The sequence below is a fragment of the Vicia villosa genome, linkage group LG6 (assembly GCF_029867415.1).
Source record: "Vicia villosa cultivar HV-30 ecotype Madison, WI linkage group LG6, Vvil1.0, whole genome shotgun sequence".
In the NCBI taxonomy this organism is placed as follows: Eukaryota; Viridiplantae; Streptophyta; class Magnoliopsida; order Fabales; family Fabaceae; genus Vicia; species Vicia villosa.
In genome coordinates, this window is record NC_081185.1 from 89705434 (window position 1) to 89732350 (window position 26917).

At 33.0% G+C, this 26917-nt stretch overlaps 1 protein-coding gene and 1 long non-coding RNA gene across 4 annotated transcripts; one reads left to right on the top strand and one right to left on the bottom strand.

The window, feature by feature from the left end:
* Nucleotides 1-12104: 12104 nt before the first annotated feature.
* On the bottom strand, nt 12105-13860 carry LOC131611856 (glycine-rich cell wall structural protein-like). The gene is made up of 2 exons (XM_058883700.1): nt 13411-13860; nt 12105-12592 (listed from the first exon to the last, which is right to left on the bottom strand). Exon 1 carries the CDS (start codon nt 13828-13830, stop codon nt 13435-13437), a length of 396 nt encoding a protein of 131 aa, XP_058739683.1. The 5' UTR covers nt 13831-13860; the 3' UTR covers nt 12105-12592; nt 13411-13434.
* Nucleotides 13861-15501: 1641 nt separating this feature from the next.
* Nucleotides 15502-20526, top strand: LOC131609294 (uncharacterized). Of its 3 annotated transcripts, none has more exons than XR_009286063.1 (8): nt 15502-15640; nt 15830-15878; nt 15969-18260; nt 18484-18755; nt 18846-18981; nt 19085-19199; nt 19883-19917; nt 19984-20526. It is a non-coding gene; the product is annotated as an uncharacterized LOC131609294 (long non-coding RNA). The 3 variants fall into 3 exon arrangements; XR_009286064.1 differs by having other exon boundaries at nt 15969-16127; nt 19984-20524; XR_009286062.1 differs by having other exon boundaries at nt 15969-18755.
* Nucleotides 20527-26917: the final 6391 nt, after the last annotated feature.

The following is a 26917-nucleotide window of genomic DNA, read 5'->3' on the forward strand; positions in this document are numbered from 1 at the left end:
TTAAACCACGAACCACGGCCACGATACAACATTCAAAAGCCCTAATTGAAGCAAGGTTAACGTTGAAAGAATACTCCACAAAATTTGTGTTATACTGACTCCTATGTTTGTTAAATTATTGCTAATCACTTTGTTTATTCAAACATCCATCTCTAATCATCCATTTATATTTCACAACGAACTTCAATTTCAAAACTGGCATGTGCATAGCTAAGAATTACTTCTCAAAGGGTACAACTTTATCTACGAAGAAATACTTAGCATCAAGGAGATCTCAAAATTGGTCATTTCCAATAAACTCCTAAATAGGGGAACCACATCTAGGGGGTTCTCCTAATCATGGGCAAAATCCCAATGATCATAGGGGCACATAATCAAAAAATCCTATTAACTAGGCGAATTTATTCTAAGATTCAATCAGCTTGGGTCACATCTCGAAGCAGTAACAACCAGGGGCATATCTTTTAAAAATCCAAATAGAGGGGCAATTCATATCGAATTGATATCACACAACGATTAGCCCTCCATATCCTGGAGATTGAGGGTAGACCTTTCAACTATAAAATGTTGGGGCAATGTATATCACGTTCGTGTCATGACATGGTAAAATTCAAGTTCCCTCTAAGGATGCTTCCTGGAGATCGGGGGCATGTCTTTCAAAATCTAATGGTGGGGCAATCACTGCGAGGCTCGATCAAAAGAAGTTGATTCAAAATAGATAATCAGATTGAAATCATTACAAGAGTCGTTTAATCAAGAGTCATTGTGCTGCAAATTCAAAATAATGGGCTAGATATCTCAAGTGCATACTATGATAAAACTACGTCCAAGCTCATATCAAGACAAATCTCTACAAAAACCAAACAAATTGGGGCAAGACATACCGCGAAGGGGAAAACTATCCTCATATTTTTACAATCCCCAATAAGTCTCTCTCCTACATCTACGATCTTCAAAGTTCAAAAAAACAAGTATTGGGAAATCACTCTAGCATCCAACCACCTTACAACATTAGCGAACTATATACGCTTTGGTTATTAACAACCTATCATTGGAGCATCATGCAAATACATATAAGTCACGCATTACATGCATTGGTTGATACATTACACCCAACCTTTTTTAGGTAGTCTTCTTTAAGACAAATCTCACGATCCTTTCTAGGAACCTTTTCAGGTAGTCTTCTTTAGGACAATTCTTTCAATCATTTCTAGGAACCTCTTCAGGCAGTCTTTTCTAAGACATTCATCATCCTTTCCAAGAACCTCTTCAGGTAGTCTTCTTTAAGACATTCTTTTTTTAAGAACCTTTCTAGGTAGTCTTTTCTAAGACATTCATCGTCTTTTTCAAGAAACTTTTTAGGTAGTCTTTTTTAAGACATCTTTCAGCCTTTCCAGGTGGTCTTCTTTAAGACAAATTTTATCCTTTCTAAAGAACCTTTTCAGGTAGTCTTCTTTAAGACAAATTTTCATATCCATTCTAAAAACCTTTTCAGGTAGTCTTATAGAAGACGTTATTTCGCTCCACTCGTTACATCAATCAACATGTACATAAGCATTACCAATATACGCAAACGTTCACTCTAAAGCCTTAATTAGTTAATGGCCCACCACAGAGACACCTATTGAAACATCCGAATAATTACTACGCATTAACCATGTCACTTCACTCCAGCATCAAACAATGCCTATCATCAGGTACATTCATATACTACATATCAAAAAAGCCCAATTTTCATTTACAAATCCAAAATTAGTACAAAGTCCAATTCTCGTCCTGGAAAATCCTTACAAAGTCCAGTTCTCGTCCTGGCAAATCATTACAAATTCCAGTTCTCGTCCTGGAAAATCCTTACAAAGTCCAGTTCTCGTCCTGGAAAATCCTTACAAAGTCCAGTTCTCGTCCTGACAAATCATTACAAAGTCCAGTTCTCGTCCTGGCAAATCCTTACAAAACCCAGTTCTCGTCCTGGCAAATCATTACAAAGTCCAGTTCTCGTCCTGGCAAATCCTTACAAAGTCCAATTCTCATCCTGACAAATCCTTACAAAGTCCAGTTCCCGTCCTGGAAAATCCTTACAAAGTCCAGTTCTCGTCCTGGCAAACCATCAAATCCAATACTCGTTTAGTAGTCAGTTCCCGTCTGACTGTTACGTCAAAGTTTGATTCTCGTTCAGTAACAAGTTCTCATATGGTTCAAGCACATATTCACAGGTCAAGAGTGCCTATTCACAGGCTAAGCTCCTATCCACAGGCCAAAGATACCTATTCACAGGTAAAAGTACCTATTCACAGGTCAAGAACGCCTATCCACAGGCTAAGTGCATATCCACATGCCAAAAGCACCTATTCACAGGTAAAACGCCTATTCACAGGCTAAGCGCCTATTCACAGGCCAAAGGCACCTATTCACAGGTAAAACGCCTATTCACAGGTTGAGCGTCTATTCACAGGCCAAAAGCACCTATTCACAGGTGAAACGCCTATTCACAGGCTAAGCGCCTATTCACAGGCCAAAAGCACCTATTCACAGGTCAAGAACGCCTATCCACAGGCTAAGTGCATATCCACATGCCAAAAGCACCTGTTCACAGGTAAAACACCTATTCACAGGCTACGCGCCTATTCACAGGCCAAAAGCACCTATTCACAGGTTAAACAGGTTAAAACAAAACATACACAACATGCAACTAAACACACGCATCATCGAGCATTTGTTATGTCAGTCTCTAGGATTTAGCAAGTTAATTCTTCATGTTTCTCCAACTCTATTGAACGGATCTCAAACGGAGTCCGCGTTCCTTGCCCACTAGCTCGCGGTAAGAATGCAGAATCTTCGTTAAAACATTCTCGGCTCTATTATAAATATAGGGTCGACATTCGTACTCCTAACCTCATAAGTCAGAATGAAGGAGCGAAACATGTGACAAATATATCTCGTGGTTATGATTGTCAATCTTATAGCCAAAACGAATATGTCAATTCACAAACCTTGGTATGGATAAGTTAACTGCGTCATCTATGCCTGTTTACCGGTCAAATTTTAGGGTCTTCCATTATTTAATTACCCTCCGATCTGAATGTACGAGAACTGCGCACTCTCGCACACTTCGATCAAAGAGTAATTAAATAGGGGCAGCTGTCATACCCCAAAATTTAACCTATTTTATTTAATATTTTATTCTATTATTTAGCATATTATTATTATTCTTGTTTGTTTTTATATTTAACTTATAGGAAATGTATAAATAAAAATATTAAGGGCAATTCTTTTTCCAAAGGGTGCATGCAAAATAGGGGTGTAAGTTGTTAAAATATTTCTTAGGCCCATTGAATTAGAATCCATCTAAGGGTATCTTAATATTTATCTTACCTATATATAATTTAAAAAATTGAATTTATTTATTTTATTAAAATGTTGGTTTTAATTAAGTAAGTTTTTTTAATTAGAAAAAATAATAATAATAAACATTAGTGATTAAAAAATGTCAAAAAAATATATATAGTAACAAAGAGGGGGCGCTTGTGTCCATGTTTTTAGGCTAGATTTTTGTGCTATTTTTATAATAATAAATCAACATAAAAATATAAATTATGGTGATTTTTTCTCAATGATAAAAACTACCACTAGTACACTACATTACTCATTATTATTAATTAATTGTTGTTATAATTTCTTCACGATTATTATTTTAGTTAACACTTAGTGTCAATGTAAACTTCTAATTGTATTATTGTTAACTAATATTATTAATCATTATTGTTAAATAATCTATTTTTATTACTATTACTTTATTTTCATTAATTTATTATTAATTTCGAACTAAGTAAAAATAGAGAGTTTACACTTTCTTCTCCCCCAATTCCCAGCAGCGGCCACCACCCCTTCAACTTACATAAACCCTAATTTTCTTTAATCAAATTCAAATCCAAAAAAAGAAAAAAAAACTTTAAAAATAATCTGAATCGATAATACCAAAACAGATCGAATTAAGAGGAAATAATATCATAAGCGAAATACAAAGAACCGATCGAGATTTATTGCAATTATAAACCAAATTTCTAAATCCAGAAAAAAATCAATTGCAATAAACGAAATTGAAATGAAATCGGATCTACAAATTAAACCTATTGATTTGTAACAACAAGAGGTTTAAAGATATTTCCTAATATAACTCACCCAAAATGACTATAAGATGACTAACGTCGAAAACGAAAGGGGGGGACGAAAAAATACAGAGAAAAAATGGAGAAGGAGTAGAAGAGGAGTTCATGCGAAATCGTTCGGGGACGTCATCACTACGTCACTCCGACGACCCCTTCACCATCGCGTTTCCGCCACCAACTAAGCTTTCCGCCGCCGTCGCCACTTCAACATCTCAGTCACAAATTGCGGTAGCCCGATTTCCCTTTTAATTTCCTCTTGCTTAATATAATTGATGTTACTTTGTTGGTTTTGATCATTGTTGTGTGATGTGAACAAAGTGATTTGTTTTTTTTTTACTTGTTCTGAAAAAACAAATGAACACAAATGAACCTGAAACGAGAGAGAGGCTAGAAAGAGAGAAGAGAAATAGAAATGAAAAAATAAAATGGAAAGTGATAATGTAATCCTCCCTCAGCCGTCCGACTCATGACATGTGGCCCCTTGATGGCCACATGTCTCACACATGAACATTGATTCAGTGTGTAATCCTTTTCGTGTTCCCTCGCTTAAGAGTGCATGCATACCATTTGATCGTCACATGTTGAATCTAAGTTCCAGATCTTAATTCTGTGAGCCATAGGATTTGATTAACGGTTAAAATCCTGCAGTATCACCATAACACCATGCGTTAGCCCACACTGTGCCCAACGGGTCTTAGAATCTATTGGGCCTGGTCTGTAACTATTAACACCACATTTAAATTACTTGTAAACTTAAGATACACCCCTGGTTTAATTACTAGAATTTTCCAATTTATTTTGAATAAATGATTTAAAAATTAAGTTTCAATAATTAAAATTTACTTAATTTTATATTTAACAATATACTTTTATTGGCTTATTTGAATACTCATTGTATTATTTTTTAATAAATATTCTTATTTGTAATTACATCTTGTTAATTAATAAAATTTATCATATAAATATAATTATAAAAATCATATCAATATTGTAAATTTACAAATATATCATCTTTGTCTAATTTTCCTATCTAAATGGATAAATAATGGGATGAATATTTATTTCATCCTATTTTCGAATTGGTCGATTTTCTATATCGTATCAATCAAATAACAAACTTTTAATTAAAATTTAAAATATTATTTTTCTAATTCAATTAAAACTCTTTTATTTAACACAATTTATTCAATACACAAAATATAAAAAACATAGGGATTGTACACCAAAAATACTTTTAATCATAATTACATACTACGAAAACTACGAACTGCGAACTACGTAAAACACACTCAACATACAAAATAACGTACAATCCCATAAAAAACACCAACAAACCCTACGAACTACGTTGACTCTGATCCTCCAATAAGGAGGTACGTAGGCATTCGGACAACCGAAACGAGTCCCCTTCCCCTAAAATTAAGTAGGTTTGAGATCTTATTCTCTACCCTACTGTACACTTTTAACCATAACCTTTTTTATAAACCTTATCGTAATATTCTTATAAACCTTAGAGACATTTAGAAAACCTTAAGGAAGGGTTAAGGGTGCCTAACACCTTCCCTTGACTCTAATTTCTCAACTTACCCAATCTCTTTAATATTAGGTTTTTCTCCCATGTTTACCCTTGTCCTTAGGATAAAATAAAAACATAGGTGGCGACTCTGTGGTTTAAGTTTTATAACTTAAGATTTAAAGCCGGTCGTAACAACGTGGACGAAGAAAGCACATCGAAATGAGGTTCCACTATCTTAGAGAGCAATTAGCAAATAGGAAGCTGAACTTAGAACACTACAAAACTGGGAATCATAATGCAGACATAATGTCGAAAGGTGTGCAGGTCGAAGTGTTTAAGAAGTTAAGATCTATGACGAATGTATATATCTTAGACACAATGAATTAGGTGGTGTGTTGAGAATGTAATTCCTTGTGTTGAAGCACGTCGCTCGACAGAAACAAGGTTGTGTCAAATTGTTTAGTTGTCGAAGTGTCGAAGGAGTTAGCCTAGACATAAAATTTTGACTTAGGCCTAATTTTGTAGTGTTAGCAGAATTAGGTATTTTGGGCTTTGTATTTTGGGCTTTCCTTATGGAGCAAGCAAACTAAAATCTATAAATAAGGAGTAAACCCTATTATTGTACATGTGAATAATATTGCAGTTGGTATAGTAAAGAGCAGAGGGTTTACTCTACGTAATTCAGAACTCTTTTGCTTTTGTTCAAGCCCTAATTCCCTTTCTTCCCCAATTTTTCTTTTCCTTTTCTTCTCCATTATCATTGTGTAGTGAGAACCATCTTGCAACCAGGCTGGTTGATTCACTCTAGTGAAGAGTGAAGAACAATAGAAGAAATTCAATCGGCATGATTGAATCTTGTTCATCAAGATTGATTCGGAATTCTCCATAGAGTTTGGTGTAATTCCAACATGTTCAACTTTATAGTGGGGCTTTAGGGTGTTGGCCCTAGAACATTTTGTTTGTAGACGGTTGTAAGAAAGGACAAATGTTAGAAGATCGTATCCATATATCATTCGACATGTGTACTTCTATCGATTGTCTCTAATCAGGCGTCTTACTAGGATATGTCCATCATAGGTCCAAAATGTTAGAATCTTCATGTGGAAAAAAACCCTAAATATGTGACATCATTGGACTAACATCAATTCAAGGCCTGTTTGTTTCAGCTTTAAAAAAATAGATTTTTTCTTTGTATTTTTTAAAATAGATTTTACAAAATCGTTTTTTAAAATATTACAAGTTTTTTTATATTCGTTTTTTATTAAAAATGAAACACTAATTTTGACTTCCTATAACATAAACATACATTATTGAAGAGCAAAACCTAGGCAAAATCTTAATTTTTTCTAAAAGTTGTATTTCAAAATTGATTTTTATGAAAATCTATTTGAAATAGTTTCAAAATTAAGTGATTTTTTGAAATTTTAATATCTAAAAAAAATTAATGAAAAGCGAAAATACCTAAAATATTATTTTAAAAATAACTATTCAAACAAAAATTTTATTTGAAGTTTGATAAAAAAAATTGTGAAAATATTTTTTACACAAAATTATGTAACACTGTAAAAATTATTTTAAAAAAAAAGGCAAAACGAATGAGCCCTCAATAACATCTTCGTTTGCCTTCGTTTGATCCGACGACTCCTTCTCGTTCCCTATTGAAGTTCAAAGGGTTGTTCTTTGGACTGGATACCAGAATAGCTCATTTACTTAGAGTTGTCACATACTCCCTCCGTTCCTTTTTAAGTGTCGTTTTAGAAGAATTTTTTTGTTCCTATTTAAGTGTCGTTTTATAATTTAATGTTATAATTTGTCATTTATACCCTTATTTTCTCAATAACTCCACCTCAAAATTTTCAATTAGTTATTGGAAAAAGAGAGTGAATGATTGAATTTATTTGGAAAGAGAAAAATACATAAGGATATAATAGGAAAAGTAACTCTAGTAATCCACTATCTTGGTTGAAGAGCTTTTTGCTAAAACGACACTTAAAAAGGAACGGAGGGAGTAATGAAGTTGAATTACCGGAGGAAATAGAAATAAGGTTTGGTTTGACTGAAGTCAAACATGTTAAGAAATTTAACGTCGGCTCTCAAATTTTATAGAGATAAATGCCAAGTTCCTACATCTTCACCGGAGTGAGTTTTGGCAATTTACTAAAGATAATTCCATTTCATGAAAATCCATTCTCCAAAATATCTTTTATGATAATTTAAAAAATAAATATAAACTAGATGATAATTATCTGATTTTTAACGAGGCATCGTCCAGCAAAAGTCTGCGAAAAAACAGAGCGGGACGGGGCGAACATATTTAATTGTGCGGGTTTAAAATCTTGTCCCGCTTCGAAAAAAGTGAGGGCGGAGAGGGAAAAGCCTACGGGCATTGAATCTTTTAGGCCTAAAAATAGTAAAATTGTATGAAAAAGCTAATGCCAGCAAAAATCCGCAAAAAACAAAACGGAGCGGGGCGGACACACTAAAAGAAGCGGGCCTAAATTCTTGTCTCGCCCCACGTAAAAGTACGGACAAAACGGACTTTTCTCGCGGGCCGGACCCGTTTTGCCACCCTACTAAATTTGTGAGTTGTTATATTTGAAGCCATATATCATCCAAATTTAAAAAAAAAACAAAATTGAATTAAATCACATGACATACTTCTACACTTTTATTTCCTATAATTTTTCCATACATCCATACAATCTCATATACAAAATTCTTCCAAATATAGGATCCTCCCCCATGAAATCATACTCAATCTCCACCACCACCTCCATCGCCACCATCACCACCACCTCCATCGCCACCATCACCACATAGTGAGAAGCATTCTGAAAAACATTCCATGTATCTCAATGCAGAAGAACTCTTCTTTTTATCCAGCTTAGGTTTGTGAGAATCTTGAGGTCCTCTATACTTCTGCGGTTCACTATTGCTCAAATATTTGTTTTGTTTCTTCTTTCGTCTAAAGCAAAAACACCCCATAACAACTTCTTTCTCAATTCTTTATCTCTTGTATTTTTTTCCTTCAATTTTGTGTATCTATCTGAAATCAAATGCATGGCATTCGGTAAATATATACGTAGGTGACAAAGTTTTAAAAAAAAAAAAGATATGAAGATTTCTTCGTCCAAAAGATTAAAAAAATTAATAAGTTACATGTATATGACTTTTTCCGTAATTCGCGCCTACTTTTTTTGTTGAGACTGACTACTTGTTGAATGTTCATGGTTAGACTAAGCTAAGGTTTTTACCCACGTCAAAATAATATGATATTTGTGAAATTTATGAAATCTTCTTGACAATTTTTTGACAAATCTTTATATAATCGGTCATTATTATATTATTAAAAAGAGTTAATATGTTAAAATATTAATATTAAATATTTATTCAGACGTTGCAGATTTGACTTTTTTTACTTTTCATTTTTCCGTTGTTTTTTTTAAATATTTTTACTTTTATATTTATATATTTTATTTTTAGTTATTTTTTAAATACCATAATTTTTTTTTTTTCGTTTTAAACTACTCCTTGCAAGACTCGATCCTAAGACAGGAAGGGTATTGGCAAACACATGGCCTCTTGGCTAGAGCTGTCTAAATGGGCTACCCGGCCCTAAACAAGCCGGCCCTGGCGGACTCTGGGCTTTTCAGGGCTGGGCCAAAAGGCCCTGTTTAATATGGGCTTGAGATTTATTACCCGAACCCGGTCTTGGATGGCCTTCAGGCTACCCGATCCTAAATGGGCTTTTTTATTTAAAATAATTAAATAAAAAGTCCATAATATTTATTATGTCTTATAAATGTTATTTTAAACATAATACATTTTTAAGTACTATATTATGTCTTATAAATACTATAATGTATTTCTAAATACAATATATGTCTAAACTGTATAAAATGTTACTTGAATATTTATCATAATAGAAAAACTAGTATAATACGATGAAAAATATTGATTATATTAATGTATAATATTTAAAAGAGAAAGATTGAATAGAATAGAGATAAAATTCAGTGAAGTCAGAAAAATCAATATGCTATTTTGGTGTAAGATAATATAAATATTAATATATTTTTCTAAAATTTATAATTATTCTGGCCTATGGGCTACCCACGGCCCATGTGGGCTAGCCCTAATGGGTAGCGGCTTTTTCAGGGTTGGGCTAAAAAGGCCCTGAAAAATATGGGTTCTAATTTTAAGGCCCAAGCCCTATGATTTTTTGGGCCTGGCGGGCCGGCCTATATGGGCTAGCCCATTTTGACAGCTCTACTCTTGGCCAACGAATGCAATTGTAAATCTAATTCCATTTTAAATATTGATTTAAATAGTCTTTTGATTCCTGCAAGTTAGCGTATTTTTATTTTTAGTTTTTAATATTTTTTTAAATAGTCCTTGAAATATTATAATTATTTGAGTTTTAGTCCCTATAGTTAAAATAAGCAGGAAAAATCAAAGGAAAATTTGTAGGAAATTTACAAATTTTAAATCGATAGGAAAATTCGAAAAAAAATTTTGCAGAAAATTTGTAGATTTTCTTGTCGATTTTAAATTTAAGGACTAAAACTAAAAAGATTTAACATCCAAAGACTATTTTTAAAAAATATCAGATTAAGGACTAAAAACAAAGATACTCTAACTTATCAAACCAATAGACCATTTAAGCCTTAAATATTAATGGAGAGTTTTACATACTTATCCTTTATAGTTAGTGCATATAGCTATTTAAAATTTATTGATATTAAATATCATATAATTTAAATAAATATTATTTGAAATTAATATGAATTAAATATATAATTTTATTGAACTAAATATATGAATATTATTGAAATAAATTTTACTCCTTTGATACTTACCATTAAGTCATTGTATTTTTCTAAGTAACAAGAAAAAAACTTAATAATATTACATACTTACCCATTTTATTTAGTGCATATAACTATTTTAAATTTATTGATATTAAATATTATATCATTTAAATAAGTATTATTTAAATTAAATAAATATTGTCTAAAATTAAATAGAAAATAATATTATTGAATAAAATATATAATCTTATTGAATTAAGATATGAATTATTGAAATAAATTTAACTCCATCTTTCATACTTACCATTATATGTATTATTGAAATAAATATACATTGCAAAAATAAAATAATATACAATAATATAAAACTAAAAGTATGATATTATATAACGTCATAGGTGACAAATATACATGAGTTCAAAGTAAATACAGATACAAAATTCAACTAAGAGAAATAAATAGAGAGAAAGAGAGAAATGCCACAAATCTTTCGGGTTATCAGCGTCGGTCAATGAGCAATCTACCTTTGAATAACCATATGCAAAATCTAAAGTTGTTATCTAAGCTAATCCTAAAGAAAAATGGATGGAATTGGTATGGGAGCACAAAAATCCCCAAAACCAACCACACGTTCGCCCGACGAGCCATTTGCTTCGCCCAGCGAAACCTTTTATTCTGGCCACACAGCCTCCGCCACGTCAATAAGCTGGAAAAAATTTCTACTTTCGCCCGGCGAATGGAAGCTTCGCCCAGCAAATCCTTATTCACTTGTGAGGAAAATTGCGATATAATACGTAGCGAAAATTAAGATTTTCCTTTAGTAATCCTTACGAATGGGCATGATTAGTGATAGAAACTATTACCTCTTGTGGCGATTGAAACCTTTGATGCTGAATCTAAGGAGTGATCACGAGCGTTGATGAAGAACAACGTCTCTACTCATCCCACAAGAACAGATCCCTTCATTCTCAGTGCTAGCTTATACGAATGAAGGCTTTGAGTGAAAGAGAAGAAAATACGCCTAGGATTTCTCAGACCGAATTTTCATCAAGTCAAATGCTTCAGCAGAAGGGTTCTATTTATAGAACCACTTGTGTGGGCTACAAGCTAAAAGCCCAATTAAGGATGCAAGCTAAAAGCCCAATTAAGCTTATGGGCATCATACCTTATGATGCACCGTATATCACTTAAGCATGTGGTACCTTACCACATTCCGAATTCACTTAAGGGCACCGTACCTTACAGTGTTCCTTATTTTCTCTGTCTCTCATCAACTTGTCCTTTTGTGAGTGACCTTGTAGGTTTTCGCGACGTTGGCAATTATATTAAATCACACATCTAACACAATAAACAGTGAGCGGTATCTAGAAACACGTCACTGCTATCCAAGTCAAAAAAATGTCAAGTGATCTAACAAAAACCTTTCCGTGATAATGCTTGTGTGTGCAATGCTTATGACACTTTGCATAATATTCTATGTAGTATTCTCATAGCGGGTCAATCCAGTATAAATATTACTCCTAATATTTATATCTATGTCAAGACTTGATAACTCCTTATGCATGATCCATGAGATGTGATCATCAGTCTATCTTCATAATAGTCTTGATGCTTTAATGTTATCCCACTTCATAATAAAGCTTGACTATGGATACTTTAAGAATAATGTCCTTATGTTTAATGAGATCTCAAGATTAAGTCGCACTTAACATTTCATTAAACAGACTAATTATTCTAGGGACTTTATTATTTTAAAAAAACAAACATAATAAAGAAATATCTTTTATTATTAATAAATAATTCGATACAAGTACCAAAAGTATTGGCCTCTAGAGCTTACACCAACAACTCGCCCGGAGACTAAGAGGCGAACCCACTCAGTAGCCAAAGGAAAATTTTCATCTTCACGTTCGCTCGACGACCCACACCAGAAGCAGCAGCTTGCCCGACGAAAGAAGCTTCGCTCGGCAAACGACACCAGTCTCAAACTTATCATTTTCTTGACTCTATTTACTTTCTTTCTTTGCCTTATTTCTTTATTGATCCAAAATGCATCTTTGAAGCTTTTATTACTCAATGCTCCATACATGCTCAAATACCTACAAAATGAATAAAAAACTGTTAGTCGGTGCACAAATGAATCAAAACATAAGTATAAACAAATTGAACGTATTTATTTCTTTATTAAATGAACGGACATGCTCGTTTATCATCTCTATAAAAATAATATTAATTTAAGTTTAGATGTTGCAAATTCATTTCATTTTTACAAATAATTTCATAAAAGTGATAAATGTTAACCAAATACATTTCATAAATAATAGACTAGACATTGTGCAGGTTTGGTTTGACTTTTAAAAAAGCTAAAAATAATTTTAAAGATGTAGAATTAATTTTGAGTGGTTTTAAAATATTTGGTTAGGTAAAAGTAGAATTAATTTTGTCTTTATAATTGATTCTACTTGATGCTAGAATTTATAGTTTTTGCCTCCAGAATTAATTCTGAATGATTTTTACAATGAAATTTGTTGTTCAACTCACTTTTACATAAATGTACTATCTAAATATAAATTAATTTTGTTAAATTCAATTCTAATAAAATCAATTCTACCAAACTCAATTCTACTAAAATTAATTTTATCCACCGTCAAACACATCCTAAGATTCACACACTTAGTTTCCGAACTCGATATTCCTAAAATTGAAATTTCAATCCATAAAATAAAAACCATCTAATAAAATCAAATTGAATAAAATTATTAAAATTTATGCTATACAAATTAACTTACTACTATATAATATACTTTCACTGCCGAAATTATATGCCACATAAGTGAAAGAGATATGATGAGCCTAAAAGTTACCAAGTTTTTACAAAACATTACTATACCACTGAGGTGACATATCAATTACTTACTCCAAATTATTGACAACCATAATCTCAGAAGCCACCCCCACCACCACCACCGCCTCCACCATGATCACCACCATGTCCAACATGTCCCCCTCCATGTTCAACATGTCCGCCGGCATGTCCTCCATGGTGACCACCATCCGTTCCATGCCCTCCGTGGTGATGGTGACCACCCCCTGTTCCATGTCCTCCATGGTGACCACCATCAGTTCCATGCCCTCCGTGGTGATGGTGACTACCACCAGTTCCATGTCCTCCTATATGACCACCATCAGTTCCATCTCCTCCGTTATCTCCTCCACCATCACCTCCTCCATCATCTCCTCCACCAACACCTCCCCCACCCTCACCTCTCGGTTTTTTTCTCTTTTCATGTCGAAAGTTCTTCTCTCTCTTTTCATGTCCAGAGCATAAATTTCCCATTTCTTTATGTTGTTTGCTTTTAAGTCTTTAATCATATATCGGAGTATAATTTATAGGCAAAGTTTGGTTAAAAAAATATAATATAGAATAGTCAATGTCCTTGTTTTACACGGAAAGTTCATTGAAGTTTCATGGAAATTTAATACGGGAACAATTGTATAAAAAATAATTTATTGTCATTAATACTTGTGATAAAATATACTAGTAAAAAAACACCTTTTTAAAAAAATAATAATTTAACTAAAAAAACATCAATTTTGTTTCATTTAATTATTTTATTCTGTAAACATATCTTTTTAAAGATAAATTAAATATAAATTACATTTAATTTATTTTCCCACTTATTTTTCTCATAAACACAATCAATTAAAAAAAAAAATTTTTCATAAAAGTTAAAATAAAAACAAAATTTAGACTCTAAATAATTATTTTTAAATTTTTAATAAGGTTGAAATATTAGCTTATATACAAACACTATTAGAAATACACGTATTACCTGCGGAATTTCCTGCGGAAAATATTCTGCAGATTTACCTGCGGAATTTCCTGGGACTTTCTTAAATAAACTAAATTTTTCTGTGGATCTAGAATTGGCAGAAAATTCCGCAGGAATACCTACGGATTTTTCTGCGGTTCATATAATTCAATTAGAAAACGAAACCATAGTGCAAAATCCGCAGGTAAATCCGCAGGAATGTTTCCTGCGGATTTTGCTGCGCATATCTATTTTATAAAAACCAAACTATTATACAAAATCCGCAGGTAATTCCGCAGGAAACTTTCCTGCGGATTTTGCTGCAAAATTAACTATTTTCTTAAAATAATAGTAATTTTTGTCTAATTATTTTTAAAAATTAATCATTATATTTAATTAATGTTTTAATGTGAATTGTGTTATTTTAACTTTTTTATCTTAATTTTTGATGAAATAAAAGGTATAAAAAATTTGAAAAATAAAATTAATAAAAGGTATTAAAATTTTTTAGAATGGGTATCAAAGATTTTTTTTGTAATAATCAATTTTTAGAAAAGATTACATAAGTAACTCATATTTTAAAAATATTATCTCAATAACCCAAACATGGTTGACCCTGTCAATTATTTTTACACTGATAGTGTATTTCAATTCAATTCTTCGATTTATAGTTTAATAATATTATTTTTATATCTCAATAAAAGTTAAATAATTTTAATAAATAAACGTTAACTTCTTTACGCTGTTAGTGTATTTCAATTCAATTCTTTGACTTATATTTTAATAATAGGTATGAAAGTTTTGAAAAATAGAATTAAAAATTATAAAAAATTGGAAAAAAAAATCTGATAAAGATTAAAATTAAAAAAAAAAAGTTTAAGAGTTGAAATTTTTTTGATGAGAAATATAAACCAGTATTGAGAATCGTTAAAATTAAAAAAAGTTGAAAGTTTTTTATGAGAATTATAGACCAGTTTTGAGAATAAAACCCCAATTGTTCTTATCCTACAACGTAGTAGTGATAGCACTTCAAACAAAATTGAAACCCCAAACCCTAACCCCACCTAACCACCCCAAAACCTCATCTCTCAATTTCAACAACCTCTCCATCCGTACAAAAATCGGTACCCGTAATCCTATCCAAATTCGCGCGGCGGTCAAGGAAGATTTCTCTTCCAACAAAAGCGGAAGCAATGAGCAGAAGGAAACGATTATGCTTCCCGGTTGTGACTACAACCATTGGCTCATTGTGATGGAGTTTCCTAAAGACCCTAAACCCTCTCGGGAACAGATGATTGATACTTACCTTCAAACTCTTGCTACTGTCTTGGGAAGGTTAGTTTTCTACCGCTGCTTCTCTTTTCGTAATTTCGAATAACGTTTGGGATTTTCTGTTGAATGGAGTTGGTTGTAGTTGAAATATACTGATACATGATGTTTTGAAATTGAGAATAGTTGCAAGTTTTTCTATTGATTATGTTTTAAATCTGAATGTTTAATTTAGCTTTTGGAAGAAAAATGCAGAATTTGTCCTCGCTCGCAAGGTGTTCGATCAAATGTCCCAACCGAATTCGTCAGTCTTCTTCTTCCGCTCTCAACATTTTCATTTCTTGGATTTTTTTTTTATTTGTTGAAAATTGAAATATTGTTTCTCTTGTTTCAGCTTTCATGGCGAAGTTAGCGGTGAGAGAGGAATTTGATTTAGTTGATGTTAACGGCTCAACGAAATTGAGGAATGTTTATTGTATGAGTACTGTGGATGATGATAAAGGACTTGGTCCTACTGTTCCTTCTCAGATTGAAATTTCTGACATTGTTAATGGTATGGTGTTTTCTTGTTTTGTTGAATTTACTCTATTGTCCTGTAATGTTACCCGCATTATCACTGTAGTTCGCTGATTCACCGCTGTAATCAACTGTGGATTAATAGTAAATGTCCAATTTGGTCGTTGAAATTGGAGGAGTCATCCGGTGTTATGTAATCTACATTATCAATATTTGAAATCAATCCATAAAATAGCAAAATGTTAATCTAATTTGTTCATCCTTATATTGATTTGCAATTCAATGCATCCTGACATTATTCACTTTATTTCAAATTCACTATTAAATGCATCATTTTGCCTAACCTGAACCCTCACTTGCTGTCCAAGCGATTAGTCTCACAGCTTTGCCTATGGTGATATCCTGTTAATCCACCGAAAGTTACTCAAGTAATAATTAAGCCACTTTATGACAGGTAATGGATTGGATTGTAACCTAGGCAAACTTTACCAGCAGAACTGTCAATCCACCCAAACCTGTAGTTGCCATTTTACGGGGGGAGTTTTGCCTGAGCAGAACCACCTCTATCAGCCCAAGCTATTAGTCTCACAACTTTTCCTGTGGTGTTATCCTATTAAAGAACAAAAAGCTACTCAAAAGTAATAAACTATGCCTCTTTAAGACAAGTAGTTTTATTTGTATATCAAGTCCAAACTTGCTTAGCGCCACTCTACATGCAGTTTCAACAGCATTTAGAATTCCGAAACTAGTGAAATATATTCAGAAAGTATCATAGTGTTCCTTTTAACTTTAGTATTAGAATTCTAATTGTTCTTATCTCTGTCCAAGGACATTTACCATGTTCATAATTCGTATGGTACAGACTGTCCCAGATACCACCAATAGAACCTATTTCCATTACATTGCTTTCACACCGTAAATTTAAATACTCATGTGCTATACCAGTTTAGGGGACTATTTTTTGCTATTTAAATACTCATTGCCTAGTTTTTATAATATTTGTTCCATGTAGTTTAAGAAATTCATTCCTGGGATATAATATTAGATGACTCTATTAGTCTTAATGTTGAGCTGATTCTTGTACTAGCTAGGTCATTATGCATGTAGTTTCTTAAATCCATCAGTTTTTGCAGTCAAAGAACTATTGTTTTACTTGTTATAATTAGATATATCAGACTAATCATTAATTTCATATATTAGAACATTATTTTGTTTTTTTTTATGTTATTTATATCATATCTGTTCTATATAATTTAACAAATTCCTGGAATATATTATGAGAGATTACTCTAATAATCTCAACGGTTGAGCTGAGTCTTGTACTCTAATAATCTTTGAGCTGAAGGTAACTGGAATGTTTGGTCTTTTTTTAACCCGAATTTGTATTCTTAATGATCCTTGAATGTAGAAGAAAAGGTGTTAAATTTTAGTTTATGTGGAAGATGGAAAACTATAATTATCCGTGTTTCTAGAATCTAATAGTATCAAGCTGATGTTTCATATTCGAATAAGCTAAGTTGAGATAATCCATTGTTAATTTTTGGTACATCTTGAAACAGTTTTCTTTTCTCAACATTTATTTGTGACATTATGACATCTCTTAAGCTACAAAAATGTCTAGACATTGCTCTTCATAAAGCTCTCATGTTCTTCAATGCACAAAAATGTTAGATTTTTATCCTTTTTATGAGTGCCCTTTTTTCTTTTCATACTAAATCTATATTCATTTTGTTTCATAGGGATTGAGTAATAGTTCAAAATTTGTTTTTATTTTTGTGTCAAACATGAGACTGAAGTTCCAATTTTTGATGAAAAATGTTTCTTTTTTTGTTTATGTTAGCTTAATTTTATATGAATTTTGTCAATAGAAACAATTTTGGTATGTGATTAATAGTGTAAAGCATGGATCTTGATGAAGATGGGTTTTCTATGGTAGTAAGTTTGCTTGATTTGATCTGTGATTCTTTTTTATTCTGTGTTATATAAGGACTAATAGTGTAAAGTTTGATCTTTTGAACTTCGGGTATGCAAGATGGAAAGGGTGCTGGTGTTTCTGCTGCAACCAAGGATCTGGTTGGTGGATACTATGATGTTGGAGATGCCATCAAGTTCAATTTTCCGGCCGCTTTTTCCATCACTATGTTGAGTTGGAGTGTTATTGAGTATAGTGGTAAATATGAAGCTATCGGGGAGCTTGATCATGTCAAGGAAATCATTAAATGGGCCGCTGATTATTTTTTGTTTTATTTTATTTCATTCTATTTTGGTTATCGCTGTGGGTTTATATTTCTGTCTGTAGTGTCTATTATGATATACGTAGTCGATTTTATACGTAGTTGATTTCTGGAAATCTTTGTTACTATGGATCTCATGTGTTCGGTGTTCTTCGAGAGGTCGGGAGTGGAGATACCTCAGATGGAAGTACGACACCCAATGATCACTACTGCTGGATGCGTCCAGAAGACATTGATTACGACAGGCCAGTCACCGAATGTCACAGTTGTTCAGAGCTTGCTGCAGAGATGGCTGCTGCCTTGGCGGCTGCATCTATTGTTTTCAAAGACAACAAAGCCTATTCCAAGAAACTTGTTCATGGTGCCGGTGCTTTCTGGGGAGGCCTGATTATGGAGTACTGAGCTGGGATAACAAGCTTGCTAGTGCACAGGTAATTTTGTTGAGATTCTTCGTTAAGGCATGCACGTATAATTTGATTTTAACAAACTTGACTAATTCGATTTTGACATTTTGTATTCAGGTTCTTCTTAGTCGTTTGAGGTTGTTCTTGAGTCTTGGGTATCCATACGAAGAAATTCTAAGGACCTTCCACAATCAGACCAGTATAATCATGTGCTCCTACCTACCTGTTTTCACAAGCTTTAACAGAACCAAAGGTAACCAATTCTTACTTCTAAGCTTTTAACTCGACACCAGAGTTCATGATTTTCCAATTTCGATTCTGATGCAAATGTTGGGTTTTTTTTTTTATGTACACAGGAGGCTTGATTCAATTAAATCATGGTAGGCCTCAGGCCCTCCAATATGTTGTCAATGCAGCCTTTTTGGCTACCCTATAAAGTGATTACCTTGATGCCGCCGATACTCCTGGATGGTAATAGTCTTGCTTTGAAATTCGAAATTGTGTTTCAGAGCTGCGATTCAAAGCAAATTATAGTTTTATGATGCTCTTGGTTTTAGTTGAAGATAATGGCTTTTCTTAAAGTACTTTTTAGTTGAATCTAGATCATGGCAGGTATCATAGTTGCTTGTAAGATTTATTTTTTGCTATGTTATTATATGACTAAAATAGTGGGCCAATGTAAGAATTTGCCCGGTGGTTTGGAATTGACCTTGCTGATCCCTTGATTTATCGTAGCTAATTATCTTGACAAACAATTGAGTTGCTGCTCCAATCCAATGCATGCTTTACTTCTGAAACATTATGTCTTATTTGTTTAAGCAATATGTCATACTTCAGTCTGTTCACGTTGCATAAAATCGGTCTTTTAATTCACATTTTGAGCTAATGTTTTCTGATACTCTATGAAATTAGTCGAGATTCTTTACTGCTTGTTACTGCTATGACAAGGAATTTGGTCTGGACATGATAACAAACATGAAAAACAAAATCGTATTTTATGATTGATGATATACTGAAATTAAGAATAGCTTGAGTTATAATTAATAGTCTTGCTTTGAAATTCGAAGATGTGTTTCAGAGCTGCGATTCAAAGCAAATTATAGTTTTATGATGCTCTTGGTTTTTTCAACTTACTGATTTTGTTTCTTTTGTAGATCCTGCTGCCGCAGCTGCTTCTTAGGACAACAAGGTAACTACTAGAAATACTCTGTTTATTTTATCATGATTTTGATTGTATTGGTTTGTTATTGTATAGGCGCTGATCGTCGGCTATTTGATGCATTTATTCTGGCAATAAACAAGGCTCTAACTTGTGCTAATTTTGAGTTACACCGAGCGAGTAGGCTCCAGCAAAACTCCCAAGCAGTACCAGTCTGGGTGAACGACGACATCGATTCCAACGATTTCGGCAACACCGACGGGAACTCATAAGAGAAGCGCTTTGGTGGCAATACTTGATAACACGATTCCATACTGATATTTGATAGAGAGCCATTAGGTCTGCGTCGGTTGGGTTAGTTAGTAAGTTGCTTCTAATTTATTAGTCTATTAGATTGGAGAATTGTTAGGTTTATAAGTTTCGTTTTCTATGTGATGGAGGAATTATAACAATGTTGTGCTGTATGCAAGTGTAAGTAGTTGTTCTTTTAACAAATATGGATGTTTTAGCTAGATGAGAACTTGTTGTTTGTGCTGGATGTTGATATTCAAGTGGGATTATGTATGTGATTGGAGATATTAATACTAGATCTCATGCATCGTAATACTAGATATTATTTCTAGTATAAACCTTTTCATAGAGAAGCAAATAATAAATTAGATTTATTTTTTAAATTTAGAACTACATTACCTGCGGATTTACCTGCGGATTTATCGTTCCTGTGGATTTACCTGCGGACTTACCAGCGGAATTTACAGCGGATTTACCTGCGGATTTTACCTGCGGATTTAACTGCGGATTTTCCTGCGGAATTACCTGCCGAAACAATTACCCACGAAGGTTTTAGCTGGGGACCAAAAACCGCAGGAAAATCCGCAGGAAATAAGTTTCCTGCGGAAATGTTGCTCAAATCCGCAGGTAAATCCGCAGGAAAACAGAGTATTTCTAGTAGTGAAAGAAAGTTACATCGAAATACTATGTTTTTTACCAAAGAAATTCCATAAAACAGTATTCAAGTATAATTATATCAAAACATAAGAGGCAAAAGTTCAGATAGAAGAAAAGATTGTAGACTTTGGTTTTATTATATTTTACTTTTTTTTAGGAGTTTTTTGTTTTGTTTACGCGAATCTTTTTTAAGAGTAATATTTTCTTTTAAAGTTTGTTTGATTTGATGTGGTGAAAATAATAGAGACAAATATCATAAAGAGACAAAGATATAATGACATATGATCCAATTATTGTATATATACTTTTTTATAAATCATGTCTTTGCAGGTGTCAAATAAGAACAATTATATATATCATAAATTATTAGATTAAATAAGTGTTTAACTTTAATAAATAATCAAGTTTTGTTTTTTCATCCTTAAAAAATTACATTCATTAATCGTAATAGTTATTTGGTAAGCCAATTTAATTATCTTTAACATAAAACTCGTTTAAGAAAATTTTAACTTATACATTTTTGAATATTTGTTTATTTCATGATTGTATCAAATTGATCGTAGTTACGGGAGATTGAACTGTAGTCCTTCCTACTAAATTCATCATTAATCACCATTAAACTAACTAATAATTGGTTGTTTATTTTATGTTTAAAATATAATAAAATCTTTATTTGGAAAATTTTAATTTTTTAAATATATAATCAATTTAATTTGTTTTTTAAATCTCTTTTGTCATCTTCATATATTGTACTCGTTAAAAGAGTACAAATGTGGGACAATTCACTGTGGTGGAGGGCTGTCAGATTTGTTGTGGGGTTGAGATCTACCTCCCGTAGGAGTGAGAAGCATTGTATGCATGATTTTTTATATCATAAATAGTTTTTTTCCTTCTCCACCATGATGTTGGAATATTTATAGTTGTATTGGGTTAGGATTTGAGACTTTCTTGGAAGTAGCAACCATTGAGGGAGTTGACAGTTTATCTCCTTATATTTGGAATAGCATGGTTTGCTTCTCTCACGACTTCTTCCATGCCATTATAGGGAAAGGGCACGTCACTCGCCCAACTTCCTCGTCGGGTGCCTTATCCTAGAGGAAAGTGGAATATCCAATAAAAGGGGTGACACATCTAACAAATAGACGAATGATATGATAAAGGGTTGACTGAGAATCCCCCACGTCACCTCTTAATACCTTCACAAAAATAATTCTTATAAGCTGATAATGCAAAGGCCTATAGTTGATTAGAGATTCTCGAATTGTACAACATCAAGAGCTTTTGTGAATATAAGAGCTAATTGTTTGTCCGCTCGAACTTGCTCAAGGGCGATATTTTTATCTTCAATTAGATCTATTGTGTTGAACATGATTGTTAAAAATATTTATAGCACTCAAGTTGTTACAATATAATGTCAAGACATCTTATGTCACATTATATTCTTTGAGTGTTTTTTCCCCGCAAAGGTTGACGCAACTACTTCCAGCAGCAATACAATTTTCTTCTGGAGTTGAAACTAGGACACAATTCTTATTTTTACTGATCCAAGAGATTAGATTATTCCCAAGCAAGAAACATCCACCAGAAGTACTTTTTATATCCTCATCACTACCTGTTCATCCAGAATCTCAATATCCAATTAGCAAAGAGTTGGTATCTATAATAAAATACCATAGTTAGATGTTCCACTTAAGTACTTAATGACTCTTTTGACTTGAGTAAGATGACTAATCTTAACATTAACTTGATATAAAACACACACACCAACAAAGAAAGTAATGTCTGAACAAACGGTAGTGAGATATAAGAGGCTACCAATCATACTCCTTTAGAGGTTTTGATCAACATTTGCTCCTTTTTTATCTTTATAGAGCTTGACATGAGTGGAAGAAGGTGTACATTTGTGCCTCGCATTCTCCGGCCCAAATATCTTCACAGTATTTCTAGCATACTTTAGGAGATAAAAATGTCATCCTTCATTTGCTTCACATGAAAACCATGAAAATAGGTAAGCTTATCTACCATGCTCGTCTCAAATTCATATGCATTTATCGAACAAAATGATCTAATAGCTTGTTTAACATCTCTCCAAACACAATTTCGTCAACATAAATTTGACTATCATAAGATTCCCATTGTCCTTTACAAACAGAGTTTTTTCAACTCCTCCACGGGCATAACCATGTTTAGTAAAAAACTGTGAGTCTCTTGTACCTAGTCTTGGGAAATTGTTAGAGCCCATATAAGGCTTTTCTTAGCTTGTAAACATGATTGGGAAGACAAGGATCAATAAATCCTTTTGGTTGTGGAACAAAAACTTCTTCACTTAACTACCATTCAGAAATACACTTTTCACATCCATTTGGTAGACTTTGAACTTTAGAAAGTAGGACAAACCTAGCATTAGTCTTATGGATTCTAGACAAGAAACAGGAGCCAAAGTTTTCATCAAAATCAACCCCTTTGATTTGAGAATAACCTTGTACCACAACATGTGCTTTATTTCCCATAACATTCCCATTTTCATCAAACTTTACATCTTCTTCAGCATATTGAAGATTGTTTCCTATGTTGTCAGAAACATCATGCTCAATAATATGATTATCATCTTCATCTTCAAGGATAGTGACATCGATTTGGTTATCATTAATTATACATTTATTGATTCCATCATGCATTTTTTGTGTTTGTTATACACAATATATGCCTTGTTGTTGATAGAATACCCCCAAGAAAATATCTTCGTCACTCTTACGACCAAGCTTGAGTATATCTCGACCAAGCTTTCGTCTTTGTTCACAATGGGAAAGTATATAGAAAATACGGTAGAAAACATGAAAGTATTTCATATTTGACAATTTCCCCCCTCCGTATTTCATAATGAGTAACCTTGGTACTAGAGCGAATTATTACTCAAATGTGAATATGACATGCACTATTCATTGCTTCTACCCGAAAGTGATATGGAAGCTTCTTAGAGTAGAGCATAAATTTATCCATCTCATGCAAGGTGTGTATTATGTGCCGACTTAAGGCCAAAATGGATGAGGCCCAAACCAACTCAAATCCACTCCATATGACCCAAGGTATAAAAGTCGGATCACATAAAATACAAGGCACACTTTCTGATATCTATGTTTCACTAAACTCTTCTTGAATCTTGAACTGGCTTGGACATTGGAGTATTAATCATGTATTTCCATCCATGTGTCGCTATATCAGAGATCAGCACCACCTGTTTGAGATTCCACATCAACTAACTACATCCAATTATGGTTCCATAATATAATAGTGACATCGTCTATGGGAATCGACTTTTATTTCCTATTTTTTCCATGATTGCTCTCCAACTCATCAGTTTGTAACCTTATTAGGTCATTGAATCAAGCGCATTCAATATCGAACATGAGGATTCATCGTGTTTGATCCGAACAAGCATCATTTCAACTTCAATTCTCGTGAAAATTCCACGAATGAATCATCCTAGATCCAAATTCACATTTGTATCAGAATTTCCGGAAAATGAAGGTAATTACTTCCAATATCCTATCAAAGGTTCCTAATTAACCTTCTAATTATGCATCAATTCAATTATCCATCATCTAGACGATATTTACAGTAACGATTAATTAGCCTTTGCTTCTTACCGAAGAGTTTTCCTATCTTCCTCTGTGCTACGGTTCACCTTAGCAACAACATCAGAATCTTCTTGACACCGTTTTTTCTTCGCCTTAAGGGAGGACTCCAACTCAACAATCTGCGCAACCATAGTTGAAAAAGAGTCGTAGATTCTTGCCTCCTCTTATAAAGATTAATCAAGCTTGGCCTTCTCCTACAAACCAACCAACTCCTTGTGGACGACCGAGCATTTGCGCTCCATCTCTTCATATATACTCTTCCAAGTGTCCTTCTCCTTGGAAGGATTACTAGCAACTAGGTGTCACACTCAAATTTTGCCTAGGTTTTTCATCTTACAGTGGAGGTTTTGTCACATCATCACCAAATAATGGCTCCCTCGTTTTAGGGATTTGATTTGAGGTCTTGTTTTTTTAAGGAGAAATTCACTTGAGACTGAATGCATAGTTGAATTTGAATTTAGCATGGTGAAAATGGTGTTTTGGCCCAAGTTCATTATGAGTGCCCTTGATAATCATTCATTATTTGTCTCATTGTTTTAATTAATTTTGATTTCCAATTAATCCACGTGATTACGGAATAATTTTTTGTGGAATTTGCATTTAGATTTCACATATGCATTCATTCAAATGTGGAAATCTTTTTAAAAGGAAACCATGTTCTTTCCTTTTAGCACTTGAGTTAGGATACTTTTGAGAAGCTTCAGTATTAATTTCGTTTAATCCAAGCAATTGTGTTACCCTAGTTTAAGTTACCCTTTCACTTTCATGAAAATTGAAAGTCCACCTACTTCCAAGATTCAAATTTAAGGCAAGTTGGAAATTCAAGACAAAATTGAAATTGATTTTCGAATTGAAGTACAAAAGCAGCACCATTAAATTTATCAAGTTGGCACAAACTAGTTCTATGCTAAGCCATTAAAAGTAACCATACAGTGAACAACAAGGAATACTCATTTGAATCTTCAAATTTATGTCAATACATCAAGTTCCTAGACTACAAAAAGAAGGCCTAGTTGATACATAATTCAACTATTAATTTCAAAGTGACACAATCTTCACTTTATGACATTCACATAAGGTTTTTAAGACTACAGAGAGAAGTCCTAGTTGATACATAATCCAACCTTTGATTTCAAAGTGACACAAAGTTCCTAATTGATACATAATCCAACCTTTAATTTTCTCAATCCTCAAGTCACGAAGTCCACCTCTCTCCCTAAAATTTCTCACTCCACCTCTCTCCCTAAATTTTCTCTAACTTCTCACACGTATTAAGCCTTGTGACCCTCAATATATAATTTGGTTTTCATCCAACCGAGGGGATTCGAATTCTGACCTTAATGTTCACTCAGCAAAAAAAAAAACCTACCATTAACATTCTGAAAATACCCTACACTAAAGCCAGTTTCTTCGAGTCTTAATCTGAGTTTCATATTAAGACTCTGACAAAGATTAGCTAAGAACCTCATTCGATTTCAAACAAAAATAACAACAACAACCCAATTTGTAGCAGCACACCCCTTTTTAGCGTTGTGAACATTATATGTGTGTATTCACTACTACGAAAAACACATATAACAATGGTCGCGAAGGACCTATAATAACGGTTGTTGTTAGGTAGAGTGTAGTTGTAAGTGGGTTATTTACAATCACAATCTATTGCTCGTGATAGTAATTTGGATAGCATGCTACATACAACCACGGTTATATTAAACAATTGTTGTTATATGTCTATTAGTAAAATTAAAAAAAATAGTGCAGCACTAGAACAACAACAGAAACAAGAACAACAACAACAAGAAGAAAAACAACAAGAACAACCATAACAACAACAACAACAAGGACCATAACAACAAGAACACCAATAACAAAAAAAGAAGAACAGCAAACATTGCTAACTCGAAACCATATTTTGAAATTTGTTAATAAAAAAAATGATGTTTTTGAGTTTAGTATATGAAAGAAATGATGTTTTCAAGTTTTGTTTAGTAGAGAAATAGAGTGTCGTAAATGAAAGATGATGTTTGGAGGTAGAAGATGAAGTTTGTCTAAGTTGGAAGTTCGTCTAAGTTTTAGGTTTCACGCGGATCACTAATAGAAGTGTCTTGAGCATTGATAATCACTAAATGGATGACCAAGATCTATTTAAGGTTAGTGAAGAAACTCAATAAGCGTGTTACATACAACAGCGGTTGTATTAAATAATTATTGTATGTCTTTTAATAAAATATAAAAAATGCAGGATTCAAACTCATGATCAAACACTACTTTTCACCAATGTTGGAATTGTTGACTGTGGTGAAAAGTTAGCTTAAAAATGAAAATAAAATAAAAGTACCTAATTAAATAAGTTCTATCACGGTGGATGCTTTAGCCGTGGTGAAATAAAATTCGGTTGCGTTACAAAAGGTAATTTTGGTAGTAGTAATTGTGTTGCTGGACTC